The sequence below is a fragment of the Myotis lucifugus genome, unplaced genomic scaffold (genome assembly GCF_000147115.1).
Source record: "Myotis lucifugus unplaced genomic scaffold, Myoluc2.0 scaffold_170, whole genome shotgun sequence".
NCBI lineage: Eukaryota > Metazoa > Chordata > Mammalia > Chiroptera > Vespertilionidae > Myotis > Myotis lucifugus.
In genome coordinates, this window is record NW_005871218.1 from 879,251 (window position 1) to 904,099 (window position 24,849).

A 24,849-nucleotide genomic window follows, 5' to 3' on the forward strand; every position below is an offset into this window, starting at 1 on the left:
TTGAAATTTTAGAAATGTCACCTGTTATAAAAATTCCTTTTACACTGTGGGGTTTTCTAAGGTAAATGATATTAGCTTCTATAGGAAAAAGAATGACAGAAATTAGAGTATAACTTTCTTCTTGATAGAGTATAGCTATATTTTATTCCTATTTTAGATAATATTTATTTTACATAACTAAATGTCTAATGTGAAGAAGATTTTCTGGTTGAACACACTTGGTTTTTATTAAGTCTTTGACAGGTGATTAATACAGTTCTCTTTATCATCTAAATATATCCCAGCATTTCTGAACCTCACACTTCCATTATAGTGTGGATTTCTCTTTTGAATACTCTTTGTCTTCTCTCTTCCTCCATAATTATTATTTGGGGCTTATTATTCCAGTTGGATTGATCAGCCATAGTTAAAGGTAGAAATCATTAAATATGAGTTTTCCCATTAGCTACAGTACTCTGTTTCTAACTATATTTTCCACAGCTCTGGGGTATAGACCAGTAATTTTCAACTGGAAGCTATATGCCAGCTTTAAAGGGTTTAATTAAAAGTGTAACCGAATGGATATTTTCAAGTCCATCTATACTGTTTCTGCTCATTCCCTCTGCAGGTTCTGCTATGCATAGTGAGCCCTTGTTGCTAATAAGTATATTGGGGTCTGAAAATTAATTGAAAACCACTGGTCTAAACCCAAGGCACTCTGGCACTTGTGACCCCAGAAAATCCAGCCACACTGCTCTACAGTGTTTCTGTAAGAGTAGTTTCCTGCTCTGACAGTGTAGCTCCAAGTAATTGAAGATATTCTGGAGATTTCTCTTCCTCTTAAATCTAGGCCCAGATTGGGCCTGGTCTCTCTGTGTTGCTGGAGAAAATCAGATTCTTCCATGGTATCGTAGGAAATGCAATTCAGGGATACACGCACAGGAGGATTTGAGGTACAGTGGCACATTTAATGGAGTAAAAACAAAGGCCTTAGGTGGTGTCTCATTCAGGACCAGGTGGCTCAGCTCCAGCTCAATGTGGAAGAAGTCCAGCTCTGGGGTGGCAGGCCAGCACTTGTCCCCACCAAGCCCAGGAGAAGGGCCAGGACCCAGAGCTGCCATGCCATTAGCCTGCATTCCCAGGCTCTAATAGTCCAGTACCATCTCTGTTCGTATATGGCCCTCAATCAGTGCTGTGCTTCAGCCTGTGCAGCTGCTGAAGACAGCCCTAGTTGGCACCTGAGGCCTCTGTTAAGTTTCCCTGTATTCTTTGAATTTTTGAAGAGGTGAACTTTCTTTCAAACTATCCAATCTCTTGACTGGATCTTTCCAGGGCTATGCAGGTACCCCCTATATCCAATCCCTTTCCCCAGGTTTTTCTCCTCCCCTTTATGGTTGTCATTTTTGCTCCTACTGCACATGAGTAAAAGAAACTAACCCTGTGCCATCCTGGCTTCTACTGCACATGCCTCATCAGAGGAATTTCTCCCTCACTGTTTATTCCTCCCCTTGTTAATCTGGGGGAGTGGGAGTGCTCCAGTTGTTCCCTGGGAAGATTGGAAAGCTGATCTGTCCTGTCTGCTCCGGAATGAGCCTGTTTGGTGGAAGATGTGGCTGCTCCCTTCAGTGTTTGTGAAGCTTACCTTTCCTAGCCATCCAGCTTAACCTGATGTCTGGCTCCCTTCTTTTCTGTGAATATCTAACTAGCTGCCTACTGTAACACCTGTTCATTTTGCGTTTTAGAGACTGAACCATATGTTACACACTATACATTTATTGCTTATAGGGCCTATAAAAGACAAATATATATATGGTCAAGTTCCCTTACTGATAAGATAAAGATATTTTTAAGGCTATTGATGGTATTGCTAATTATAAAAAATATGTGATTGTTGGCCCTATATTGGGACAGTTTAGAAAGGATCTTAATAATGTTCTTAATTTTCCAGGACAGAATAAATTGCTCTGACTTCAATAACATATTTAGAATAAAAAATGAGAGCCAAAGAAGTAAGAATCTCTAGTTGTGCAGTGATTTTTAATTAAGTGTTTCTGAAGTGCGAATTTCAGAATATAGCAACAAATAAAGAAACTTTCTGTAAAGCAGGAATCTCTCCATATATGCCATGCTAGGGGGAGCGCACGCATTTCAAAAATATTTGACTGGTGCCATCTTATTTGGAAGAAACACAGCCATCACATTGGCTGAATGACAGTAGCATATCTCAGAAAAGATGATATTGAAGAATTCCAGGCTGTCCTAAAATGGATTTTTCAGTGGAGGTTACAGTTACAATAATTAGGAATTGGATCTGAAAAAACACTTTTGATATGGAATCCATTTGGAGATCGTGTGTGTGTGTGTGTGTGTGTGTGTGTGTGTGTGTGTGTGTGTGTGTCCTTGTCTCTGAATTATGGTACATTTAGTGAGGTGATGGCAAATGGGCTTAGCTGCAGGCCATACTTACTTGAAAGTATAATGATCTGAATGGGCAAACCAGAAAAAGGTAATAATGTTGAGACCCTTCATTGGGGGAAGAGACAAACCCTTCAGGAGCGATTGTACTTGAAACAGAGGCCACGGACTCCCTAGCAACTCAGGCTCTTACAGGAGTGCCAGTCTTGTTAGTGTCGAGAACAGTACCAGCAACCACAGAAATACACTCTCTGTCATCTCCTGGTCCGGTCCCTTATTTTGAGTCATTTGGAAATAGAAAGGAGCTACTGAGTGACAACATTTTCTGGCTTCAAATTTTTCTTTAATAATTTATAGCCTTTAAATCTTACCTTATACAATTAAACTAAGGCTCATTAAAAGTGGGAAGTGTTATCCTGCTTAAAGTGTGAATTACTCTCTGCTGTACCACTTTGTATATGACGAAATCTATACAGGAGCAAATTCTTTTCCTAGTTATCTCCTGGTATAATTCTTTTTTTGTGTGGTAAATGTGAAATTTATGACCATATATCATTGCACTAGTGATTTATATTGTATCATTGGCTTAAAACCATGTGTTTATGTAAACTGTGTAAATTTGCAAAATTATGTAAAATGGGTTATATTTTGTTTATAAAGAACTGCTTATAAGCAAACTTTTTGTAGGTGTAAGACACAAAGCTAGTATCAGAATGATAGTTAGGAAAAGATTACATAGAAAAATGAAGTCTGTTGGAAATTCAATGGGATGAAGTGTTGATATTACTTTATTTGAAGTTTCTGGAAGAATATTGTATTCACCAATACATGATTACTTCATATTTGCTCTTTTTTTCCTCTCTTCAATAAGACCTCTTGTTAAAAAAGAAAATAGAGTATTAAATTATACATGTGAATTTTCAGTAGTTTGCAAATGACTAGGGCAATTCTGCCTATTGAATTACTTTATTTCCACTACCAGTATTTTAAAATCTTGAACATTCCATTTATGTTGAAATTTACAGCTCTACTTTCATATTACTGAGATTTACCATATTATGTGCTTGTCAAAATCTTCATGTTTCCTTTTTATAAGTTGTTACAGAAATGTTCTAATAATATGTGTGCTCTTGCTGCACAGTGTTATAGCTATGTTAGCAACTGAATATTTAATAAAAGCATAACAAGATGTGAAGCATGCATTATATATTGTATTAAAAATTCTTTTTTGCTTACACTGCATTTTATACCATTGTATTGGTGAAACATACACTGATGAACACAATGACTTGCAACATTTTTTACAGGTGAGGACTCAAGGATATACCTATGAATGTCCAAAATTTCTGAATTAATTGCTTAATTCAGCGGGGAAAATAAAATTCAAAGCAATCTCAATTAATTGTAGAAGATTGTACTTTGAAAGATACTGCTGATGACAAATTGGTTATTATACATTTATCAATACTTTTCAATTTTATGGTCTGAATCAGATGCCAGAAAATTATATCCACTCTTAAAGATTTAAGCTTTTCTTTTACTTTCTTTCCTTTCCAACCACTAATGTACAAAAAGGATTAAGTAAAAACAATAACAACTCTTAGACACAGACAACAGTATGGTGATTATCTGAGGGAAAGGGTGATGGGGGAGGTCGAAGAGGGTCAAGGGATAAATGGTGATGGAAGGAGACTTGCCTCTGGCTAATAAACACACAATACAATATGCAGATGATGCATTATAGAATTGTAGCCCTAATATCTATATAATTTTATTAACCAATGTCAAGTTACTTAATGTTGTAGATGCTGAATAAATATGTTTAAAAGTTAAGAACGGTCTATAAATTCTAGTTATCTCCTGACCAATGACTCACCAGTTGGAGCTCTTTGGACTTCTAAAATGAATAACACATTATATATTACCTGAGAATTCAAGAGCTTGGAATTTCCTAGTGGTCCTCTATTGTCTTGGCTCTAAACCAAACGATTGAATTTAGGATTAGTAAATTCTAAAGATTAAATCATAAGGAATGAGAATAGTTTAAAGTTCCCTGAAAAAAGTTTCTCGCAAATGTTTTTGCAATACTCCAACCTCTCTTTCAAGTAGCAGGAGGCACATATTATTGCATTATTTGCTAACCTCTATGCTGTTGCCAAAGATTTCTTACAATAGAGTCTATTCAACACTAGTATAGTAACTTCAAAAAGTGGTTTTTAAATCAGTGTACTGTGCCCTTTAAAGTACCCTTTAGAAACAATATTTTCTTTGTGTCATCTAAGCATTTGTACTGAGAAGTATTTCCTACCAGCTATATCACAAGCTTTTTAAAGATATAAATTATGTATTTTCTTCATAATTTGTGTTTTCTGGCAGATGTCATCCTAACTAGGTATTTGGAAAATAGTTGTTGATTGTTCAATATTTATAAAATATGGTAAGAATACATATTACTAACTTCTGTGATTACTTAATGGCATTCATATTGTAGACAACCCTGGGAGATTAAAACTATGCATTCTTATTATTTGAGAGAGGAGCACGCCCTAGCCCTATTATTATTGTCATGCTAGTTTATTGTTTCTGACATTCATGATGCTTAATGGAAATTTTCTTGAATGTTTGAGATCTGAAGTGGCTTAAAAAAATCCTCTTAATTTTTTTCTACATTTAATTTCTGAGCAGTCATCTTTTAAGTATTGTTTTCGTGATGCAACCAAGGTAGAGGGTAGTAAACTCCAGAGCTCAGAACATGGGCTCAGGTTAGCCATTCTCCTTGGCTTTTATTAATGTGACCAACACAGAACAGCATAAGGGTAGGTAGTGATAGCAGTTCATCTCCTGCTTCCTTCTTGATACACATTTACAAAAAAAATACATTCCAATAAGGGGAGAAGATTTTGAAGCGTCAACTGAGGGTTAAAATCAAAGACAACCCTGGAGTAGGAATCAAATCTACTGGAGTCTCTGTTATTCATTGTTTATATGATTATGGGCAATTGCTTACTTATCTGTATCTCAATTTTCTCATCTGTCAGGTATCTGTAATAGCCTAATTATCTCAAATTGCTATGAATATATCAAAAGAGTTTATAGGTCAAAATCCTGTATGAAGTACAAAGCACTTAAAAAAATAAGTAACATACTTTTTGAAACCTAGCTATCAGAACCAATCATTTTTTTAAAAAGGAAAAGAGCTGCCCAACTGGCATGGCTCAGTGTTTGAGCTATGAACCAGGAGGTCACAGTTCAATTCCATGTCAGGGCACATGCCCAGGCTGTGGGCTCAATCCCCAGTGTAAGACTTGCAGGAAGCAGATGATCAATGATTCTCTCTCATCATTAGTCTTTCTATCTCTCTCTCCCTTTCTCTCTGAAATCAATACAAATATATTAAAAAATAAATAAAAAGAAAGAAAGGAAAAGAGCTTCAAGATGGGGCCTTCAGTGTGCTGGTGACCGGCTATGGCCTCTGTTCTGATGGATCCTCGCAGGCCTGGCCCCGAGCAGCCAGGCTCAGCCTGCAGATCACGGGTTCAGGAAAGTGGTGGAGTCCAAGAAGAGAAGACAACTATAATCAAAGGTCTACCACTCCTCCGGAAAATCCAAATCCCCCAAACCCCTCTGGCCAGTGGAACCTGAAGCACAAATATGGCTCTGAGGATGTTCTGCTGCTCAGTCAGTTTATCTGGCCTCACAGAGGCATGCTGCCCCGAGGGTCGCAGGCCTGTGCAGGAAGAGCAATGCCAGATGGAGGAGTGTGAGAAGAAGACCCACTGAAAAGGTCTGTTGCCAAATCACAGGCCTTGACTTCCTGAAGAATTTGTACCTGACCAGCTGGCTCCTCCACTCCATCAGGCCTATCTACAGTAAAGACCACACCTGGAATAAGGTGGGCATGGCCTCAGGGTCACACTTCCTGAAAGACAACTTCTCCTACTCAAGAAGGCCTTTGGTGCTGTATCTCTGAGCAGAGGGCTTCCTGAGATCCTGGCCATCACTCTTCCTGCACTCCAGCCCCATCCTACCAGGGTGGCCAGGCTCATCCAACATGAACTCAGGAGAAGCAGTGGGACCACCTTCACTGGTCTTAGCTTGACAGCAACAATGCTGAGGGCTGGGGGCAGGCAGGGCTGTTGGGTTCCTTGGAAGCTCCAGTAAACTCATGACTGGTTGGGGCTATACTCTGCTGTAGGGGACAGGAGTTTTGCTCAAAGGATTGCCATAAACCAGGCTCATGCCTCCATCCCACCCCCTTCCCCCAAAAATAAATAAAAGATACACTTTTGTTTTCAAATGACAGAAGTTGAATGCTATTATCAATTTATGAAATTATTTCATTTAGTTCATTTAAAATTGCCTATTTCAATGAATTCCAAACATACAAAATAAAATGTAGGCAGACAGACTCTGGACTCTGGGGAGTAAAGTTATTATTTATGAAAAATATCTTATTTCTCTGAACTTTACAAACTATCTTATAAACTTTGCCTATACTTTTTAAGGTGTACTTTGTAATAGGAGTAGTTCCTTTTAATTCTTAATTTCTTACTGTATACTTTTTATGTATACTAGTACACATGTGTCTTGACCCTACCCCAGGCCCACTCAGTCAGAAGTCTGGGGCTAGGGCTCAGCAATCTGTGTTGTAACAAGCCCTCCAGGTGATCTCTTGAAAGCTGAAGTTTTGGGAACACTAGATATATGTAAGGGCCAAAAGAAAGTAAAAAGTAAAGGGTGACCATTAAAAATCTGATGTGAGCAACTGGGTGAATGTTGGGACCATATTTGTAGGTAATGAACACTGGGGATAGGGCTGATTGGAGAGCAAAAATCAAGAATTTATTTATATTTTTAAAGTTTTAATTGTGGTAAAATATACTTAACATTTACCATCTTAACTATTTTTTAATGTATAACTCAGTAGTGCTAACTATATTCACACTATTGTGCACCTAATTTCCACAACTTTTTCATTGTGCATAACTGAAACCCATTAAACGGCACAATCCTTCCTCCCCGCAATCCCTGGCAACTACAATATTCCTTTTCAACTCTGTGAATTTGACTAGTTTAGATACTTCATTGTATTAAACCAGTTGGGCTGCTTATGCAACATACATTTACTTCTCACAGTCCCGTGGACTGGGAAGTACAGGATCAAAGTGCTGGTTCCTGGTGAGAGCTCTCTTCTGTATGTGGACAGCAGCCTTCTTGCTGTGCCATTATCTGGTAAAGAGAAAGAACTCCGGTGTCTCTTTCTGTTCTCCTAAGGGCGCCAGCCCTATCAGATTAGGGCTCCACCTTTGTGACCTTATTTAAACTGTATCACTTCTTCACCAGCTCTATCTTCTAATGCAGTCACATTGGGAGGGTTAATGTTTCAACTTATGAATTTCAGGGGAACACATCGAATCCATAGCACTCATATAAGTGGAAACATACAGTATTGGTAGTTTTGTGACTGGCTTATTTCATTTAGCATAATATAGACTTTAACCTTTGATGAAGTATACATTTCACATCCGAAAAAGATGTCAAGGTGGCAGAAGGCAAGAGGACAATGGTCACTGGTGTGCTTTTTGTGTCTGTGCAAAGTGTCAAACCTAACACTAAGTCTTATATCAAAGTAGTCTCCATTTCCAAGTGCTCTTAGTTGCAGATGTGTGAAAGAGGGAATTTTTACAGTGAATTTTGAAAGGTTTTTTTGTTTGTTTGTTTGTTTTTAGAATCTCAGCATCGGGGTTAAATAATTGAGACTACTGGACTTGGGAACAGAATTTGATGGTCCAAATTCTGGCCTTATCACTAACTGAGTGACTGCAGATGATTTGCTTAATTTCTCTTAGCAATGGCAGCTTAGGAGTAATTATTTCCTCCCCAAAGTGTTGTAATGAAGAAAAAATAGGCTATCTGAAAGGAATTGGCACAAAGTAGATAGTTAGATATGAATAGGTACTATGTGTTTTTTAAAATGTTAGAATACTACTACTGTTTTGGTCTATTTTACTTTTTTGTCATTATAGTATTTTAAAAGTATTTTTCTTTTGTTTTCCCATCACAGATTTATTTTATCAATCTATCCTATCTAATATAAGAGTAATATGCAAATTGACCATCACTCCAACACACAAGATGGCCAGCAGGGGAGGGCAGTTGTGAGGAATCAGGCCTGAAAGGGAGGGCAGCTGGGGTCGACCGGGCTGGCAAGGAAGGGAAGTTAGGGGCAACCAGGCCGGCAGGGTAGCAGTTAGGCATCAATAAGGCTGGCAGGGGAGTGGTTAGGGCCAATCAGGCAGGCAGGCGAGCAGTTGGGAGCCAGAAGTCCTGGATTGTGAGAGGGATGTCCGACTGCTGGTTTAGGCCCAATCCTGGTGGGCAGTCGGACATCCCTCGAGGGGTCCCAGATTGGAGAGGGTGCAGGCTGGGCTGAGGTTCACCCCCCCTCCCCCATGCACAAATTCCGTGCACCGGGCCTCTAGTATTTTAATAAAAATGTTATAAGTTTATATAGGTTGGATCTATAATAACAATTTTGTAATCACATATTGTTAAGATTTATTTTTAAGAAAATAATTTTATTAAGGAAAATTTAATTTAAGAAAAATTAAAAATTGCTTAATAAAATTTGATAACAAATGAAAAATATGTAATAATATCCTATCATTTCTCATGTGTATGTAATCATCTTTTATATAGCCTTACCCCAATGTTTAAAAAAGCTATTTTATGAGAAATCGAAAGGGGATAGATTTTACAATATTTAAATTTGTATAACATTTAAAACAATATTTTAATGCATTTAGCAAGAGCATTTAAGCAAAACAAAAAATAGTATTATGTTACATGAATCCAAAGAGATTAGATTAATAAGGGAAAAAACAAAAAAGTATATTATAAAACCTCTTTTAAAACCAAAGTTCATTAGGAAAAACTACATAAATTAACGAAGAAAAAACTTAGTTTTCTAAAGATGAACATTGGAATCTTAGAAGGCAGGAAAAATATACAGTTTTAATTAGAATTGGTAGGAAGGCAGACATTACAAAAAAATATCAAGGGTGTGTGTGTGTGTGTGTGTGTGTGTGTGTGTGTGTGTGTGTGTGTGTGTGTTGGTTATTTTACAAGAATGATGATCCATAATAATAACACTTTTGTGTAAAACACTTTTGATGGGCTTGTGCTGAGTGCTTTGCATGCATTATTTAATTTATTCCTTTCAACCTCCTCATATTGTACACACATTCACCTTTTAAGAAATTCAAGACTTCAGGAAGTTAAGTGATTGCTCCAAATCCAAACTGCTGAAAAGAAACGTCAATGGTTTTGTAGGGAGAATGAAAAATCATCTATTTCATTTTCAGTCTATTTGTGGGTCATGCTTTGATTGTTCTTTAATATTTATCTCAAGCACCTACTTATCACAATGCACTTTGTGATGCCAGCACTTACTTATTGACTTCCTGCAGGTGCCTAATGAGATACTTCGTTTACATGAAAACAGATGTTGCTCAGCAAGAAAGTAAGGAGGTAAATGCTTTCCAGAATAGTTATGACTTATGGAATTACCTGAAGCTGACCTCAAACTTTCTGTGGCATATTTGGCACTCTGGATCCAGTGCTTTTCAGTTGTAAACCTAGACTAAGCCAGATGGTGTTTGTGTAGCTCAGTGGTTCTCAACCTTCTGGCCCTTTAAATACAGTTCCCTCATGTTGTGACTCAACCATAAAATTATTTTCGTTGCTACTTCATATCTGTAATGTTGCTACTGCTATGAATCATAATGTAAATATCTGATATACAGGATGGTCTTAGGTGACCCCTGTGAAAGGGTTGTTCGACCGCCAAAGGGGTCGCGACCCACAGGTTGAGAACCGCTGGTGTAGCTCTTTTCTTCCCTCCCTACCATTTCCTCTTATTGGAAAAAAACTTCATGCGGTTGGGTTGACTTCATTTCCGCAAACTTTTATGGTACCCATTTTACGGTGCTGATCAATATGGGGTCCATAGAAGGATGAATAAGACATATTCTCTGCCCTCAAAAACGAAGGAGACTTAAGTTAAAGCCAGTAATGTAAGACTTATTCTGACCAAAAAAACGACCCTAGTTCTGCTACAAAAAATTCCTAACATGTGGGGATTTTCATTGGGGTGCTAGTCATGGGTGCCATGTTTCTCTGCACGGTGTTCCTGAGATGCAAGAGTGGTCTACCAAGCTCTGAGGGACTCATTCCCGTAAAGCTGTCCCTGGGCTAGCAGTTATTTTGGCCCAGGACTTCCAGGCTATGCGACGATGCTGTCATTTGTCAGAGTTCGACACAGTACTGCTGATGGTGTTATTTCCTCTGCCTGGTTCCTCACTCTCAGCACTTAACTTGCTTGAAATGGTAATGTGTGATCGTATGCCACACACATCCTTTTGCCCTCCTGCTTGCCAAGTCTGCATTTTCCAGCTTTTTCTCCCCATGCCCTCCTAAAATTAAATAAATTACCTCTAAAAAAAATCTGAAAACCCCACCTGATTTACAACTGCCCTGTAACCCTGGTCAAAGAGAGGACAGCAAACTTTTGCCGGCTATCTACCCAACGATGCTTAATAGGTACAAAGTAACTCCAATTGTTCCCTTGCTTCTGGGTTGACTTTTTTTTTTGAAATGTCTGATTTTTTTTTTGAAGGGAACTTACTAAACTGTTTCATCTACAGAAGATTTTGTTTAAATATTTCATTAAACATATTTGCAGCCTGAGAGAGTGAATGTTGAATTGAAAACCAGTTTGGTTTTCAGTTAATTTTTTTTTAAATGCCTGGCAGCTGGAATACAACGCTGGAACGCTGACACCGTATTATTTAAAATAGCATTGCCTGTGAGGCTAGGGGAAGCTATTTAAGACAAACCTCAAAAAAGCCAGTGAAATAATAGCTGAAGTTATGTGATGTCAGCCAATTCCTCAGCATGGAACAGCATTGTGAAGCCAGAGTTGTTATCCTTCATTGAGACATAAAATCTATATCTTGATCCCATGGCACAGGAATTGTACCCACGGGCAGTGTGCTTTCATCCAGTGTGTTGACCTGAGGTCAGTTCGGATGGTTCTGCTTTACCTTTTCAATATGCTCACAGTTTCATTTCGATATAATCAGAGTCCAGTTTTTGAAAGGGCTCTGGGGTCGTCCTTCTATATATAGTTTACACATCGCGAAGAAATAGGTTTAGTTATTAGAGTGACCAACAGAAAACCCATTAAAGAAGTGGCAAAGGGATCCATGGAGTCTTTTTATCTGGTAAATTATTTGTAAGTCACCGTTTGTCTTAAACTGAAAGGTAACTTTCATTTAGGTAATTATTCAGCAGCCTACCAGCTCTTTCTGCACAAATGGAGGTAATTATTCAGCAGCCTACCAGCTCTTTCTGCACAAATGGAGGGACCCCTTCCTCATTTCCTTAGTTACATGTTGGGGTGTGGGGGAATCATTAGACCAGGTGTGAAGGCGGTTGAAGTGTGGGGAAATCAATGTAACAATTAAGTTAGAAATTCCCGCCTGCCATTCCATGGCCATGGTCATGTCTCCAGAGGAGCTTTGAATCTTTAAAATGGAATGATAATACTTGTTTTACCCATCTCACAGGGTTGCATTATGATCTAATAAAATGTCTGTTTGTAAGTGGTAAATCCTTATGTAAGTGTCACCTTTGTAGCAAGTGAGGTGACCCATATTTAGCATATCTATAATTCTATAATAATAAAAGCATAACATGCTAATTAGACCTAGCATATCTATAATAATTCTATAATAATAAAAGCATAACATGCTAATTAGACCAGACAGCCCAATGACCTTCTGGACATCATTCCGGATGTCCTTCTGGACAAAGCCGTGGCAGCGGGAGCTGAGGCAGAGGCAGTTAGGGGCAATCAGGCAGGCAGGCAGAGTGGCTAGGGGTGGTCAGGCAGGCAGGCCAGTGGTTAGGAGCCAAAGGTCCCAGATTGTGAGAGGGATGTCTTGACTGCCAATTTAGGCCTGATCCTCCTGGCAGTCAGTCATCCCCAGAGGGGTCCCAGATTGCAAGAGGGTGCAGGCTGGGCTGAGGGACCTCAACCCCCCACCCCTGCTCCGGCCAGTGTACCAGTGCATGAATTTTGTGCACCGGGCCTCTAGTTTTGTTAATAATTTGATATGTACCTAGAAAATACAAACACACACAAACTATATAAAAAGGAATGGACCTCAAGGATGTCATGATTATGAAGTGGAGTTTTCTTTCCAGTTTTCCCCACCACCTTTTGGCTCCCTCTTCTCTGCTGTTATCCTCCTGGTTATGTGAAATGCATACTTCAGTGAGCCCTACCCCAGCAGGACCTCATGCTGCTGTATCCATTCCCAAATTCTGCATAAGAGGACCTTCTCTTCCCTAATAAACTCAAGAGGTATTACTTTCATCCTTCCCCTCCCTAATGCATACGTATTTTTGGTGGTCCCAGATCAACCTTAGATTAAATGGTTGTCGCAATACAACTCTAACCACCCTGTTTCTCTACTCTTAAGACATTTTGTAAAATGTTAACTTTTCTGAAATGGAGAGATATCTGTTAGTTTGTTTCTCTCCTACCATCCAACAAAAGCTGTTTTAAAATTGATACTATTGCTTAAAATCAAGGGAATCTTGGAATTGGAAATACAGTACATATAGTTCAAAGAGAATTTGGAAAGTATAGCATTTATTTTTGGCAGGTGATACAATCACAAATTTAAATAGAAAGTAATAAACAAGTAGAAAATGAAATATCTTTCTTCTCAACCTATTCCTCCCACTGGTACCTCTCCCCAGAGGCAAACACCATTTGCATATGGGTTGGCAAAATAGCCTTCTAGTTCCTTTGGAAAACAATATAATAATTGAAAAATAATACTATAAAAATAAACTCACAACTATAAACCTAATTTTGCCCATCCCTACTTTAGAGTATATATCCTTTTCATTTTTCTTTCTTTCCTTTTTTTTTAACTTTTTAAAACACAAATAACATAGAATATTTCTACACTTTTTTTTGTGTGTAGACTGTATCTTGGAAGTTTTTATTATTACTGCATATATGGTATCATTGCTCTCTCTAAAGACTGTATATTGTTCCAGTTTATGAATATAATAAATTTTATATAAACTTCACAGAATTTGTACCAGTTTTTTCCTTCAGCTACATATGAGGCCTCAGAATCCTACATCCACAGTGTAGTCTACCAAATTTTCCAAAGTTTTTTTTGTAAAGTAAATATAAAAGACACTTTTTATGTGTCTAATTTGTGTGTGTGTGTGTGTGTGTGTGTGTGTGTGTGTGTGTGAAATGCCTGGTCATATTCTTTGACTAATTTTTATCAACTTGTCAATATTTTTTATTTATATATTATAAAAATTAGCCATTTGTCTGTGAAATGAATTGTAACTGTTTTTAATTATCCTTGTATATGGTAATTTTTGTCATGCAGAAACATTGTATATTAGGTATTTGTATTAATTAATCTTTCCACTTGGGGGGTTTGTTGTGATAATAAAAAAATGAATTTTTCACTTTTAGTTTATCTATATTTTTTATACCTAAAGTATATATTCCTCTGGAATGTGGTATGTTATAAGATACCCTATGGTATCTTAATTAGTGGAGATTTTCATTTAAACCCAACAGTTTGGTTGAAATGTGAATATTTTTAGTTTTAAAATACCACACCTGTTTCTAATGTCACACAAGCCTTAAGTCAGTGGTTCTCAACCTTGGCTGCACATTAGAATCACCTGGGAATCTTTTTAAAATCCTGATTTCTGGGCCTCATCCTCTGGAAATTCTGTTTCTTTGTTACAGGGTGGGGCCACAACATTAGTAACAAAGAAACAGAATTTCCGGAGGATGAGACCCAGAAATCAGGATTTTAAAAAGATTCCCAGGTGATTCTAATGTGCAGCCAAGGTTGAGAACCACTGCCTTAAGTGAATAGAAGTAAAAAAGAATGGGCCATCTGCCACCATGTGCCTCTTGGTCTTGGCCTTCAGTTGGTCAGGGAAGAGGAAGGGCAAACTAAGTAGAATTGAAGGGAAGGAGACATCATTTAGAAGATAGAATAAAAACAAGGGCAAATGTTTTCTTTTGTCTCCATTTTTACCCCTATAGAGTGATCTTTAAAGCATTCATTAGTTACAATCTAATTTGAAGTGTTTCAAATATAAAGTAACATTTCTCCACATTCCAGAACAAGATTAAAGTTTTAAAAACTAATAGAATGAGAAGAAAATTAGAGTGTGTTCTTCAGTTTGGTAATTCTACTTGTATATATTAGAGGAATAATAACCCTTCACTGTTTAAACCTGAAAATACTTTGTAAACACTCACACCTTGAGATAGTGGAGATTTTGAAAATCCCTTTTCAGGGGTTGAACATTTTCCATTTTAAAATAAGATAAAAGCTGGTTTTCTTCCCCTACTCAAATTTATCTTTAATAAAGTCATTGCAATATATTTATTAATTTTTCTTTAAATTTTCACTATTTTGAAATATATTCTAATATATAAAAACCCTGGGTCTGTCAAGACCAGAGGCTCCAAGTCAGTCCTGCAGTCAGCACTGGGTTGCTGTCGACCCAGCACTGACTGCTGAGGGGGCTGCGAATCAGGCCTGAAGAGAGGCCTGAAGAAAGAAGCAGGGTCTGATCTGTAGCCTGTGTGGCAGCTGTTGATTAGCACTTGCCTATCTTTTTCTCTCCTGTCCAGGCCAGCAGCCATGCCTCCATTTCTCTCCAGGCCTCCACCTTTCTGATCAGGCCCCGTTGATAGGCCCCTAGACACTGACTGGCATAGAAACTGACCAATCAGAACCAAATCTGAGTGAAGTGTGAGGAGCCAATGGCTGCCTAGGAGGCACAGCTTTTAACGCTGACTGGCATAGAAACTGACCAATCAGAGCCAAATCTGGGTCAACTGTGAGGAGGCAATGGCTGCCTAGGAGGTGGGGCTTTTGACAATGACTGGCATAGAAACCGACCAATCAAAATCAAATTGGCCAGCAGAGGAGGGCACTTGGGGGCGAGATCAGGCCTGCAGGGAAGAGCAGTTAGGGGGCAGATCAGGCTGGCAGGGGAGGGCAGTTAGGGGTGATCAGGCTGAAAGAGAAGGGCTGTTGCGGGGGGGGGCGGGGGGGACCAGGCCAGCAGGGGAGGGCCATTGGGGGCAACCAGGCCTCAGGGGAGGGCAGTTGGGGGCAAGATCAAGCCAGCAGGGGAGGGCAGTTGGGGGTGAGATCAGGCCAGCAGGGGAGGATAGTTAGTAGTGATCAGGCAGGCAGAGGCAGGTAGGGGCTATCAGGCAGGCAGGCAAGTGAGCGGTTAGGAGCCAGCAGTCCCAGATTGTGAAAGGGATGTCTGACTGCCGGTTTAAGCCTGATCCCTAAACTGGCAGTAGGACATCCCCTAAGGGGTTCCTGTTTAGAGAGGGTGCAGGCTGGGCTAAGGGAACCCCCGTCCATGCACAAATTTCATGCACTGGGCCACTAGTTTTATGTATAAGAAACTCATTATCAATGCTAGCATAAATGATAACTTAAATAAGTTTCTACTTTAGAATATTAAAGAAAGTCAGTATAGGAGTTCTCCTATTATATCAAGATCAAGATCCCCAGTGGATGCCTGAAACCACAGAGAAATACCAAACCATATATAGAATGCAGACATACTTTTTCACTTAAAGAAAGCACTTTGGGACTTATCTTTGGCATATCTGAATTGCCAGCATCACTATTCTTGTTCTTTGGGGCCATTGTTAAGTAAAATAAAAAAGCACTGTGATACCTCCACAGTCAATCTGGTAATGGAATGGGTACTAAGTGACTCATGAACACAGTGGGGCCTTGACTTATGAGTTTAATTCGTTCCACGACGGAGCTCGTAACTCAAATTACTCGTATGTCAAATCAAAAAGTGAACGGAACGAGTGAGACACGTGATGCTGGGCTGATGTTGTGGCATTCACTGTGACGTTCGCTGCGCCAACTAGCGGTGGGGTATCTGAAGCTGGCTCGTAACCCGAAATTTAGCTCGCAACTCCAAGCAAAAAACCGGCCGAGAGACGGCTCGTATCTCTAAAAATTTTTTAGTCGGGACACTCGTAAGTCAAGGCCCCACTGTATTGGGCCAGTGTCATAAACAGTGTGGATATGCTGAACAAAAGGATGATTCAATCCTGGGCAGGACAAAGCGGACAGCATATGATTTCATCATGCTTCTCAGAATGGCATGTAATTTAAAACTTATGAATTGTTTATTTCTGGAATTTTTTATTTAATATTTTCAGACCAAAGTTGATCATAGGTAACTGCAACCACAGAAAGCAAACCACAGATAAGGGGGACTACTGTATATATAATATCTTATTTTTAAACATCATTAGAGGAGATCTGCAATGTGTTAGTAAGTATTGGGTATTAGATGGCAACCTGAGATACTGCCATAAAAAATATAAGCTAACTAAATGAAAAACACATGACAGTGACTAAGTAAATTGAAGAAATGCCACAGATAGTTTGTTACAACCATATCCAGTGATCGAATGTGATTAAAAAAAAAACAACCACATAATTTCAGAAAGGATAACTATTAAGATTAGTTTGTTCAACTGCATTAATGTGATTAGTGTGCTGGATATATCAGCATAGGAGAAAGAAAAGAACATTGCATTCCAGGTGAAAAGATCCAGAAGGAGATCCCAATTCTATTGATTTTCAGCCTCAGTTTCCTAATTTGTAAAAAGTAGCTAGTTTGCTGCAAGAGAACCCCTTCTGGACCATTTTGTCTGGCTGATAGATCCTATATAAACCCTGAAATGATGTCATAAAATGCTTAAATTAAAACACACAGGTTTACAAGGGAAACCGATTATATCAAATTGCAGTTATTTAAGTACTAAAGCACACACATTTTCATTTTAGTAGTATGTAAGCTTTCTAAAACTAAAACATTAAACAACAAAATTCAGCAAAGTATCTCATAACTGTCATCTTTTAAAATTAGGGGTGAGTTATTCACAATAACTGAAATATGATTTTTAAATACTTGAGAAACTTGTCAATGTGTCTTGGTATTGCTCCTCAACCAGTGCAAATTTAATTTCGTTTCTTTATATTAACTCATATGACCATTTACTATCAGGTTTTCCTTTTAGCCTAAAAGGCAGCCTTAGGATGGTGATTTCATTTCATGTTTTCAAGACACTTGTGATAGAAAATTAAACAAGGAACATAACTACAATCTTTGCCTGAACTTGCTTATTTTATGAACTGGAATAAAAATGCTTATTATCAAACGTTAAGTATGGAGCATTCTGAACTCCTTGGATGGAATACTTAATTTGAATGTACCCAGCCTTGTAAATAGATTTTAAAAATTAATTGACCCGTACAAATTTGTTACTAACCTTCTTCTCCCATGGTGACTAACTTCTAGTAAAATGGAGGAAATTGATATTTATTTCTACTTCCATCTCAGATATTAGTGCTCACAGAGGTTGAGTAGATCACTGTCTATTAACTGATATAGATCTATTATAATTCACTGAAGTGCTATGTGGGAAAACAATTCCCATTAGGATAGAATATAGATTTAGGATCACTTGAGGCTTGTGAATTTGGCCTAAATTTTAAAGTAAGGAATAATAAAAAGATTTAGAAGACAAGGTTTCTGTATCAGGAATGTTCTTCTCTTAAGGAAAATCCCTAGATATAATGATGGTCAGGGGCTAGGGGACAATTCCAGTCTACAAACTGGGTTCTTTTTATCCTATTTTACTCTGAAGCTAGATAGAAACAAAAGCACAAAAGAATAAAATAAACACAGGGTTGAGGGTCACATGTGTCCTCTCCTCATCACTGGTTAAATCAGGAGAGTAGACAATAGAAAATGAGGTGAAGAAAGTGGAGGGGGGGGGGATGCAGTAAGACCTCTCTGAACAACTTTGCAGAGATGCTCTGGCCTCAGTTGATAGGGAACAGGGCCCAGGAAGACTTTTCAGGGAACCCTGTGTTGTTCCTGAAGGTTCCCAGTGTTGAATGGATTTTCTTTAAGCTTATACCTTTCATGAGGGCTTAACTCTGTCATGAGGCTCAATATCCAACTGTATCCAGTTATAGGTTCAGTTATCCCTCGGGCCACACAACTCTGTTTTTCATGCTCTATTCTCTCTCCATAAATAGTACACATGTAGCACCACAGATGTGGTTTAACAGCCCTAACCTTCAAAATATAATTTGAAAACAATACTAGATAATGCTCACTCTGTTGCTGTCTTACTTGGTTTATCAAAGGAGCTTATGTAAGAACTAGAGGCCCAGTGCATGAATTCATGCACAGGTGGGATCCCTCTGGGTAGCCTGCAGGGATCAGGCTGAAACCTGCAGTCCAATGCCGCCTTCAGCTGCTACCTGTCGCTCCTGCTCATCCTGGCCCCACTGTGTGTGCCGCAGATTCACGCCCAATCAGCCCCTATCAGGAGAGGCTTGTGCTGCCACAGCAGCACTCGCCAGCCATAAACCCTGTGTCTGGCACCCTCCCAAGGGGAGTGGCCTGGGGGATTGGGCTGAAACCAGTTCTCTGACATCCGCCAAGGGGTCCCAGATTGAAAGAGGGTGCAGGCGAGGCTGAGGGACCCCAACGGTTCACGATCAGACCTGGGAGGGACTGTGGAAGGATTCCAAAGCATGTCCAACCCATCTTACTCAGTCCTGATTGGCTGGACCCCAGCAGCAAGCTAACCTACTGATTGGATCATCTGCCTCCGGGTGGTCAGTGCAGGTCATAGCAAGCAGTTGAGCAGCCTTTGCAAGGTGGCGATATTAGCATATTACACTTTGATTGGTTGTTTGGTTGTTCTGACGTTCGGTCTATTTGCATATTAGCCTTTTATTATATAGGGCAAGGTGGCAATGTGAAACTTCAGAGACAAGACTTTTCAATAAATGAGTTAATAAAAGCAAGCCAGATTAGGGAAAAGAATGCAGAAGTATTTTAGGGTATATCATCTTAAAGGTTGGATAGTGCCTATTTGGCTTGTCTAAAAATCATAAAACATGGAAGAAATAATGCACTAATCATTAAATCAAGGTGTTAGAGATCATGGCATGCAAAGGAAATATTAAAGGTGTATAATGGGAGTAGCCATGGCAAACAGAGAGAATAGAAGAGAATTTGTACTGGTTTCAGATAAAATGCCCTGAACCAATTCCAAGATGAGGGTGAATAAGAACTGATCTTTGTGTAACTACTACATCAGACAAAGAACACAAGGATTGATTGGAATGGGGTCACTGTGCCCTTTTAGGGACTTGCATATATGGAAAGCTAATACTTTTTGTCAGAGGGAAGCTATAATAGTTATGACTAAATAAAAATAATATAAAATATTATATTTATACAAATAATATGTATGTTATTTTTAAAATTTTAATTCTTTCATAGAAACATATTGTAGAATTTAAAATTGTCAGTTTTCGAGCTATGTAATCTTCTGTGAGAAAAACAATTATTTGTAAGGGATGTGGTTGACATTTGCAATGGATATTAAGAATGATGTAGGCAAAATTACATTAAAAACAAACCTGTATTTTTATTGAGGTTGAGTAGAATATATAAGATGTCTCAAAAAGATATAGATGTGGCTGCAGTAAAGGCAAAGTAGATCACTTAAAAGATTATTAATTTCATTGGATAGACATCTGGGGAAAGAAAAGACTAGATTCTATGAAATCTTTATTAATGATATTGAGGAGTACAACTGTTTAGGTTTCACAAACTCAGATGCTTCTGGCCACGATTTGAATGAGGGAAGCAGGCTGAGTGTGACACTAGTGATGGGACATTGGTCAAAAACTTGCCTGACCAAGACATTTAAGTTAAATTTAAAAACATTCATTCTGGCTAAAGAAATTCCTTCCTAGGAGCCAGTTTTTTAACATCTGGATCTCTCAGTACTACTTGGTATTTTTAAAATGATATACTAGTAAAGTAGTTTGTTTGTTTGTTTGTTTGTTTGTTTTTCTTTTCATTTTCTAGTACTAAGGGTAGCTCTTCTTTGGGAATATTTAATACCTTACCTAAACATTTCCAGGTATAAGAACTCTAGGAGTCTTCACCCCAGTAGACTATCAGGAAGTGAAAAAGAATTAACTCTATTTTCAGAAAACCGGGCTTTCAAAAGAAGCAAGTTGGTGAGATTAACCATAAAAAGCATTAGGTTGCTACTGATTCCAGGGGTCCTCAAACTTTTTAAACAGGGGGCCAGTTCACTGTCCCTCAGACCGTTGGAGGGCCGGACTATAGTTTAAAAAAAAAAACTATGAACAAATTCCTATGCACACTGCACATATCTTATTTTGAAGTAAAAAAACAAAACGGGAACAAATACAATATTTGTATTTGCATGTGCCTGCAGGCCGTAGTTTGAGGACCCCTGGATTAGACTATATGGTAGGACTCTCTTTTTACTTTCTATTTGCAAAGTGCTTAATTACCCAAGTTATTTGTAAATAACTTAAGCTGATACCTTGCCTTGTTTATAAATACTCAGGGTCTCCATTTTAATTGATTTTAATTTGTTACAAAGATCTTTCTATTAGACTCTCAAAGAATATTGAATAGGTCTTGAAACATTATTATGGGTTTGAAAAATCTAGCATTTTACTTGAAAAGTGGAAAAAAATTTGCTCTATGAATATTCAACTGCATATTTAAAATATTTGCATATATTATATTTAAAAGTATTTTTGAAATTGTATTATGCCAAAGAAAAATGGGGAGGGAGGTTGAGGCATCCATTGATTTTTGATTCAATAGCAAATGTGTATGGAGGACATTCAGGTTGGGGCAAAAGTTACACTTGTGACAAAGTGGAACAGTTTATTCTTGTAGTACTATTTATTAATTATTAGAGGCCTGATTCATGAAATTCATGCAAGAGTAGGCATTCCTTCCCCTGGCTGCCGGCACTATTTTCCCTCTGCAACCCAGGACCTGGCCTTCCCTAGCAGCCTGGCTTCGTCTAGAAGGTCGTCTGAAGGACGTCTGGTCTAATTAGCATATTATGCTTTTATTATTATAGATTGTATTATTTTCCATACAAACAACTGTACTATCTGCCTACTAGACATGGTGTTCTCATGTTATTGCTCACTCATATTTGTTGTGCATGCTAGACAACTCTTAGTGTAAGAAATAATATCCTATCTCCTTATATATTTCCCTAGAGTTTCTTAATGTCCCACAGAGTTGATGTCATATATTCCTCAAATGTGTGGGAATATGCTTTTAAGAAGAAATGGAAAAAATTCCTTCTGTGCTTTCCAAAAAAAAAAAAATATTTAGAAAAGTGGAATCGTGTCCTATCAAACCATCCTTTAGATTTAAATTCATGGGAAAACAAAAAGAACAGTAAAACTAGACCTTTTTAAGGGACTCAACATTCTTTTTTTTTACATTTCTTTATTGATTAAGGTATTACATATGTGTCCTTATCCCCACATTACCCCCTCCCCCACTTATGCCCTCACCCCCCTGTTGTCTATGTCCATTGGTTAGGCTTATATGCATGCATACTAGTCCTTTGGTTGATCTCTCCCCCTCACCCCCACCCTCCCCTACCTTCCCTCTGAGGTTTGATGGTCTGACCAATGTTTCTCTGTCTCTGGATCTGTTTTTGTTCATCAAATTAAAGTTATGATGGTTTATAATAATTCCATGATAAAAAAAATGCTTTTGAAGCAACAAAAACAAGCAGTTAGATTTAGGCCAGCACTAGTCACACTTGGTGAGCATCAGAATCCAGAATCATAGAAGAGAGTTACAACACAGATCCCTGGCTCCATCCTGGAGGTTCCCATTCGTGAGGGCATGAGTGGAGCCCGAGCATCTGTATTTTGAATAAGTTCCCGGGTGACATCCATGCTGCTGACCTATGGACCACACTTGGAGTGGCATTCATTTAGAGATGCCCTGAGAAGCTGAGTTCGTGCTAACCATGTAAATTATGTTTTTCAGAAAAATATTCTCAACTGCTTCAGAAGAGCACAGTGCCCAGAATCCAATGTCAGTTCCGTACAGATACAAGGTGATGCGGATTATTTCATCAACCACCTTGGAGTTCCCAGTGTGCAATTTGCTTATGAGGACATCAAGTCATTACAGGTAATTATTTCTAAAATATGTAACCTCCCCCCCCACACACACACAATATAGCAGACATGCAGAATTTGATTTTATCCTGGCTATTTGTCTTTCTTATCAACTAGGTCACTATAGGAAGCTGCTTCGTTTAGAGAGTTATTCTTGTTGTTCAGAGGCTTTGTAACAGTATTTGAAAACATCAGCTCTTTTCAATAGTGTTGAATTCAATTTAAAAAGATTTATATTGTCACTCACATTTTCACAGTGTGCTTTGCAACAAGAAATTTGCAGTAGTTGGATTAACATCAAAACATAATTGTAATCTTCAGTATTCACAGAAACAGATGACATATGCAATAGATTCTCTTCTCCTTGCCCAAGGGAAAATGCATTTCATAGGCTGTATATTAATGTGTCTTGCGGATTAGCTACCCAAAGTATGTCAATAGTTTGCTTTCCTAAAAAGATACAACTTTTTTTGTGGAGATAGGTCCCCCCCACAAAGAATATCACATAGGCATGATTCACCATAATTAAGTCTGTGTTCATCCATCTATTGGACTGCAAGCGTATTCATCTGTCTCAAAATTGTGTCACAGGAAATTGTTCTCTGTAGATATAAACCAGTTGAGATCTTTTATTTTCTTTTAACAAATTGTGCTTGCCTTTTGGGGAGTTCTTTAAAAGCCTCCGGGGTAGCCTGGTTGAGGTAATTTTTACATTAACTAAATAGTGGCTGGAAATAGAGTAAACCCTGCTTTGTTCCACAATCATAGATGTCCTTGAAAATTTGTATTTCAATTGTATTTATAGACTAAACTTCTGGTATTTAATGTCTTAATATCTATTAGCTTTTAGCAATACTTAGTTTCTCTGCACTTACCTTAGCTCCTTTGTAAACAGCTGATATATCTAACATCTTAAATTCATAGAGGGAGAAATTCTGGGTGAATCCTATTGTGATGAGATAAATTCTTAGGGAATACAAAAATAATCTTTATAACTTATCTGTTTTTATAATTTTGGATTTTCATACGCTATTGTTGTTTCAACATGAGGTACATGTGTAGTGGTATCTTTTCTTTTAGGCAATCCACGGTCTATACTTTAATAAAATCTATGTCTTAAAAAATAACTCATTTTTTATTTTTCTGCTTGCTATTTTATAATGTCTCTTTATCATTTCCCCATCTCAACTCATCCAACTCCTGTCATATCAACACATTGAATGGTAGCTTTTATTCAATACATGTCTGATTCATCTTGGTTGAGTTTTAAGCCAAGAATTTAGAGAAGCTATATAGTATAGCCTTAAGAATGGGACTAATAGTTGATTCCCGACTCTGATACTTACTTGATACTTATTAGATACCTGATTTAACTTCTTTCAATATTATTTTAGAAATAAGGAACCATATCATAGTTACACATAGGATGCCTGTAAAAAACATAGCTAATATTGAACATGCAATAAAGGCTCTATCAATCATAGCTATAATCACAATTATTATTGCCCAATTTTAGTTCCAAAATATTAGTGGGAAAATTTCTAAAACAATTAGGTAAGAACATATTAGTAGAAGAGAAGAGAGAGCTTGTAAACTGTTAAGGAAAACAAGCTTCTGAGGTAGAAGAGGTGGCATTTGATTAGGATCAGCTGGAGGATCTGAGGTGTCAGTAGAAAGAAGATTTGGAAACCAGTATTAGTGAAGTTCTCAAAAGGTACTATTATCACTGAAATTCTTTAGGCTAAAGTATACCTACTGGCTTAGTCTAAACGTCAATTAGTTTTTCAAATTATACCCAGACTATCTAACTTTCATCAACAAAATCATACTATATAATAAAAGGCTAATATGCAAATTGACCGAACAGCAGAACGACTGGTCACTATGATGTGCACTGACACCAGGGGGCAGATGCTCAACACAGGAGCTGTCCCCTTGTGGTCAGTGCACTCCCACAGGGGTAGCGCAGCTCAGCCAGAAGCCAGGCTCATGGCAACAAAGTTTCAATTATAGAAGATAAATAAATTCCAGATACCTGCTTCCAGTCAGCCTCCACTGGGACCTTGGGTGGCTGGGGGTTGTGGCAGTACTAAGGATGCCCGGCTGCTGGCTTAGGCCTGCTCTCCCAGGCCTGTCAATCAGCTGGACATCCCACGAGGGCTCCTCAACTGCGAGAGGGCACAGGCCAGGCTGAGGGACCCCCCCTCAGTGCACAAATTTTGTGCACAAGGCCTTAGCTGTCTCTCTCTCTCTCTCT

The 24,849-nt window shown here is 38.3% G+C and overlaps 1 protein-coding gene across 1 annotated transcript in view; it reads left to right on the plus strand.

Moving 5' to 3' along the window:
- The window catches only part of NAALADL2 (N-acetylated alpha-linked acidic dipeptidase like 2), a 1,041,900-nt gene that overhangs the window by 826,142 nt on the left and 190,909 nt on the right, over window positions 1–24,849 (plus strand). The window contains 1 exon segment of the mRNA XM_023760057.1: window positions 22,459–22,605. Coding sequence (XP_023615825.1) covers window positions 22,459–22,605 — 147 coding nt within the window.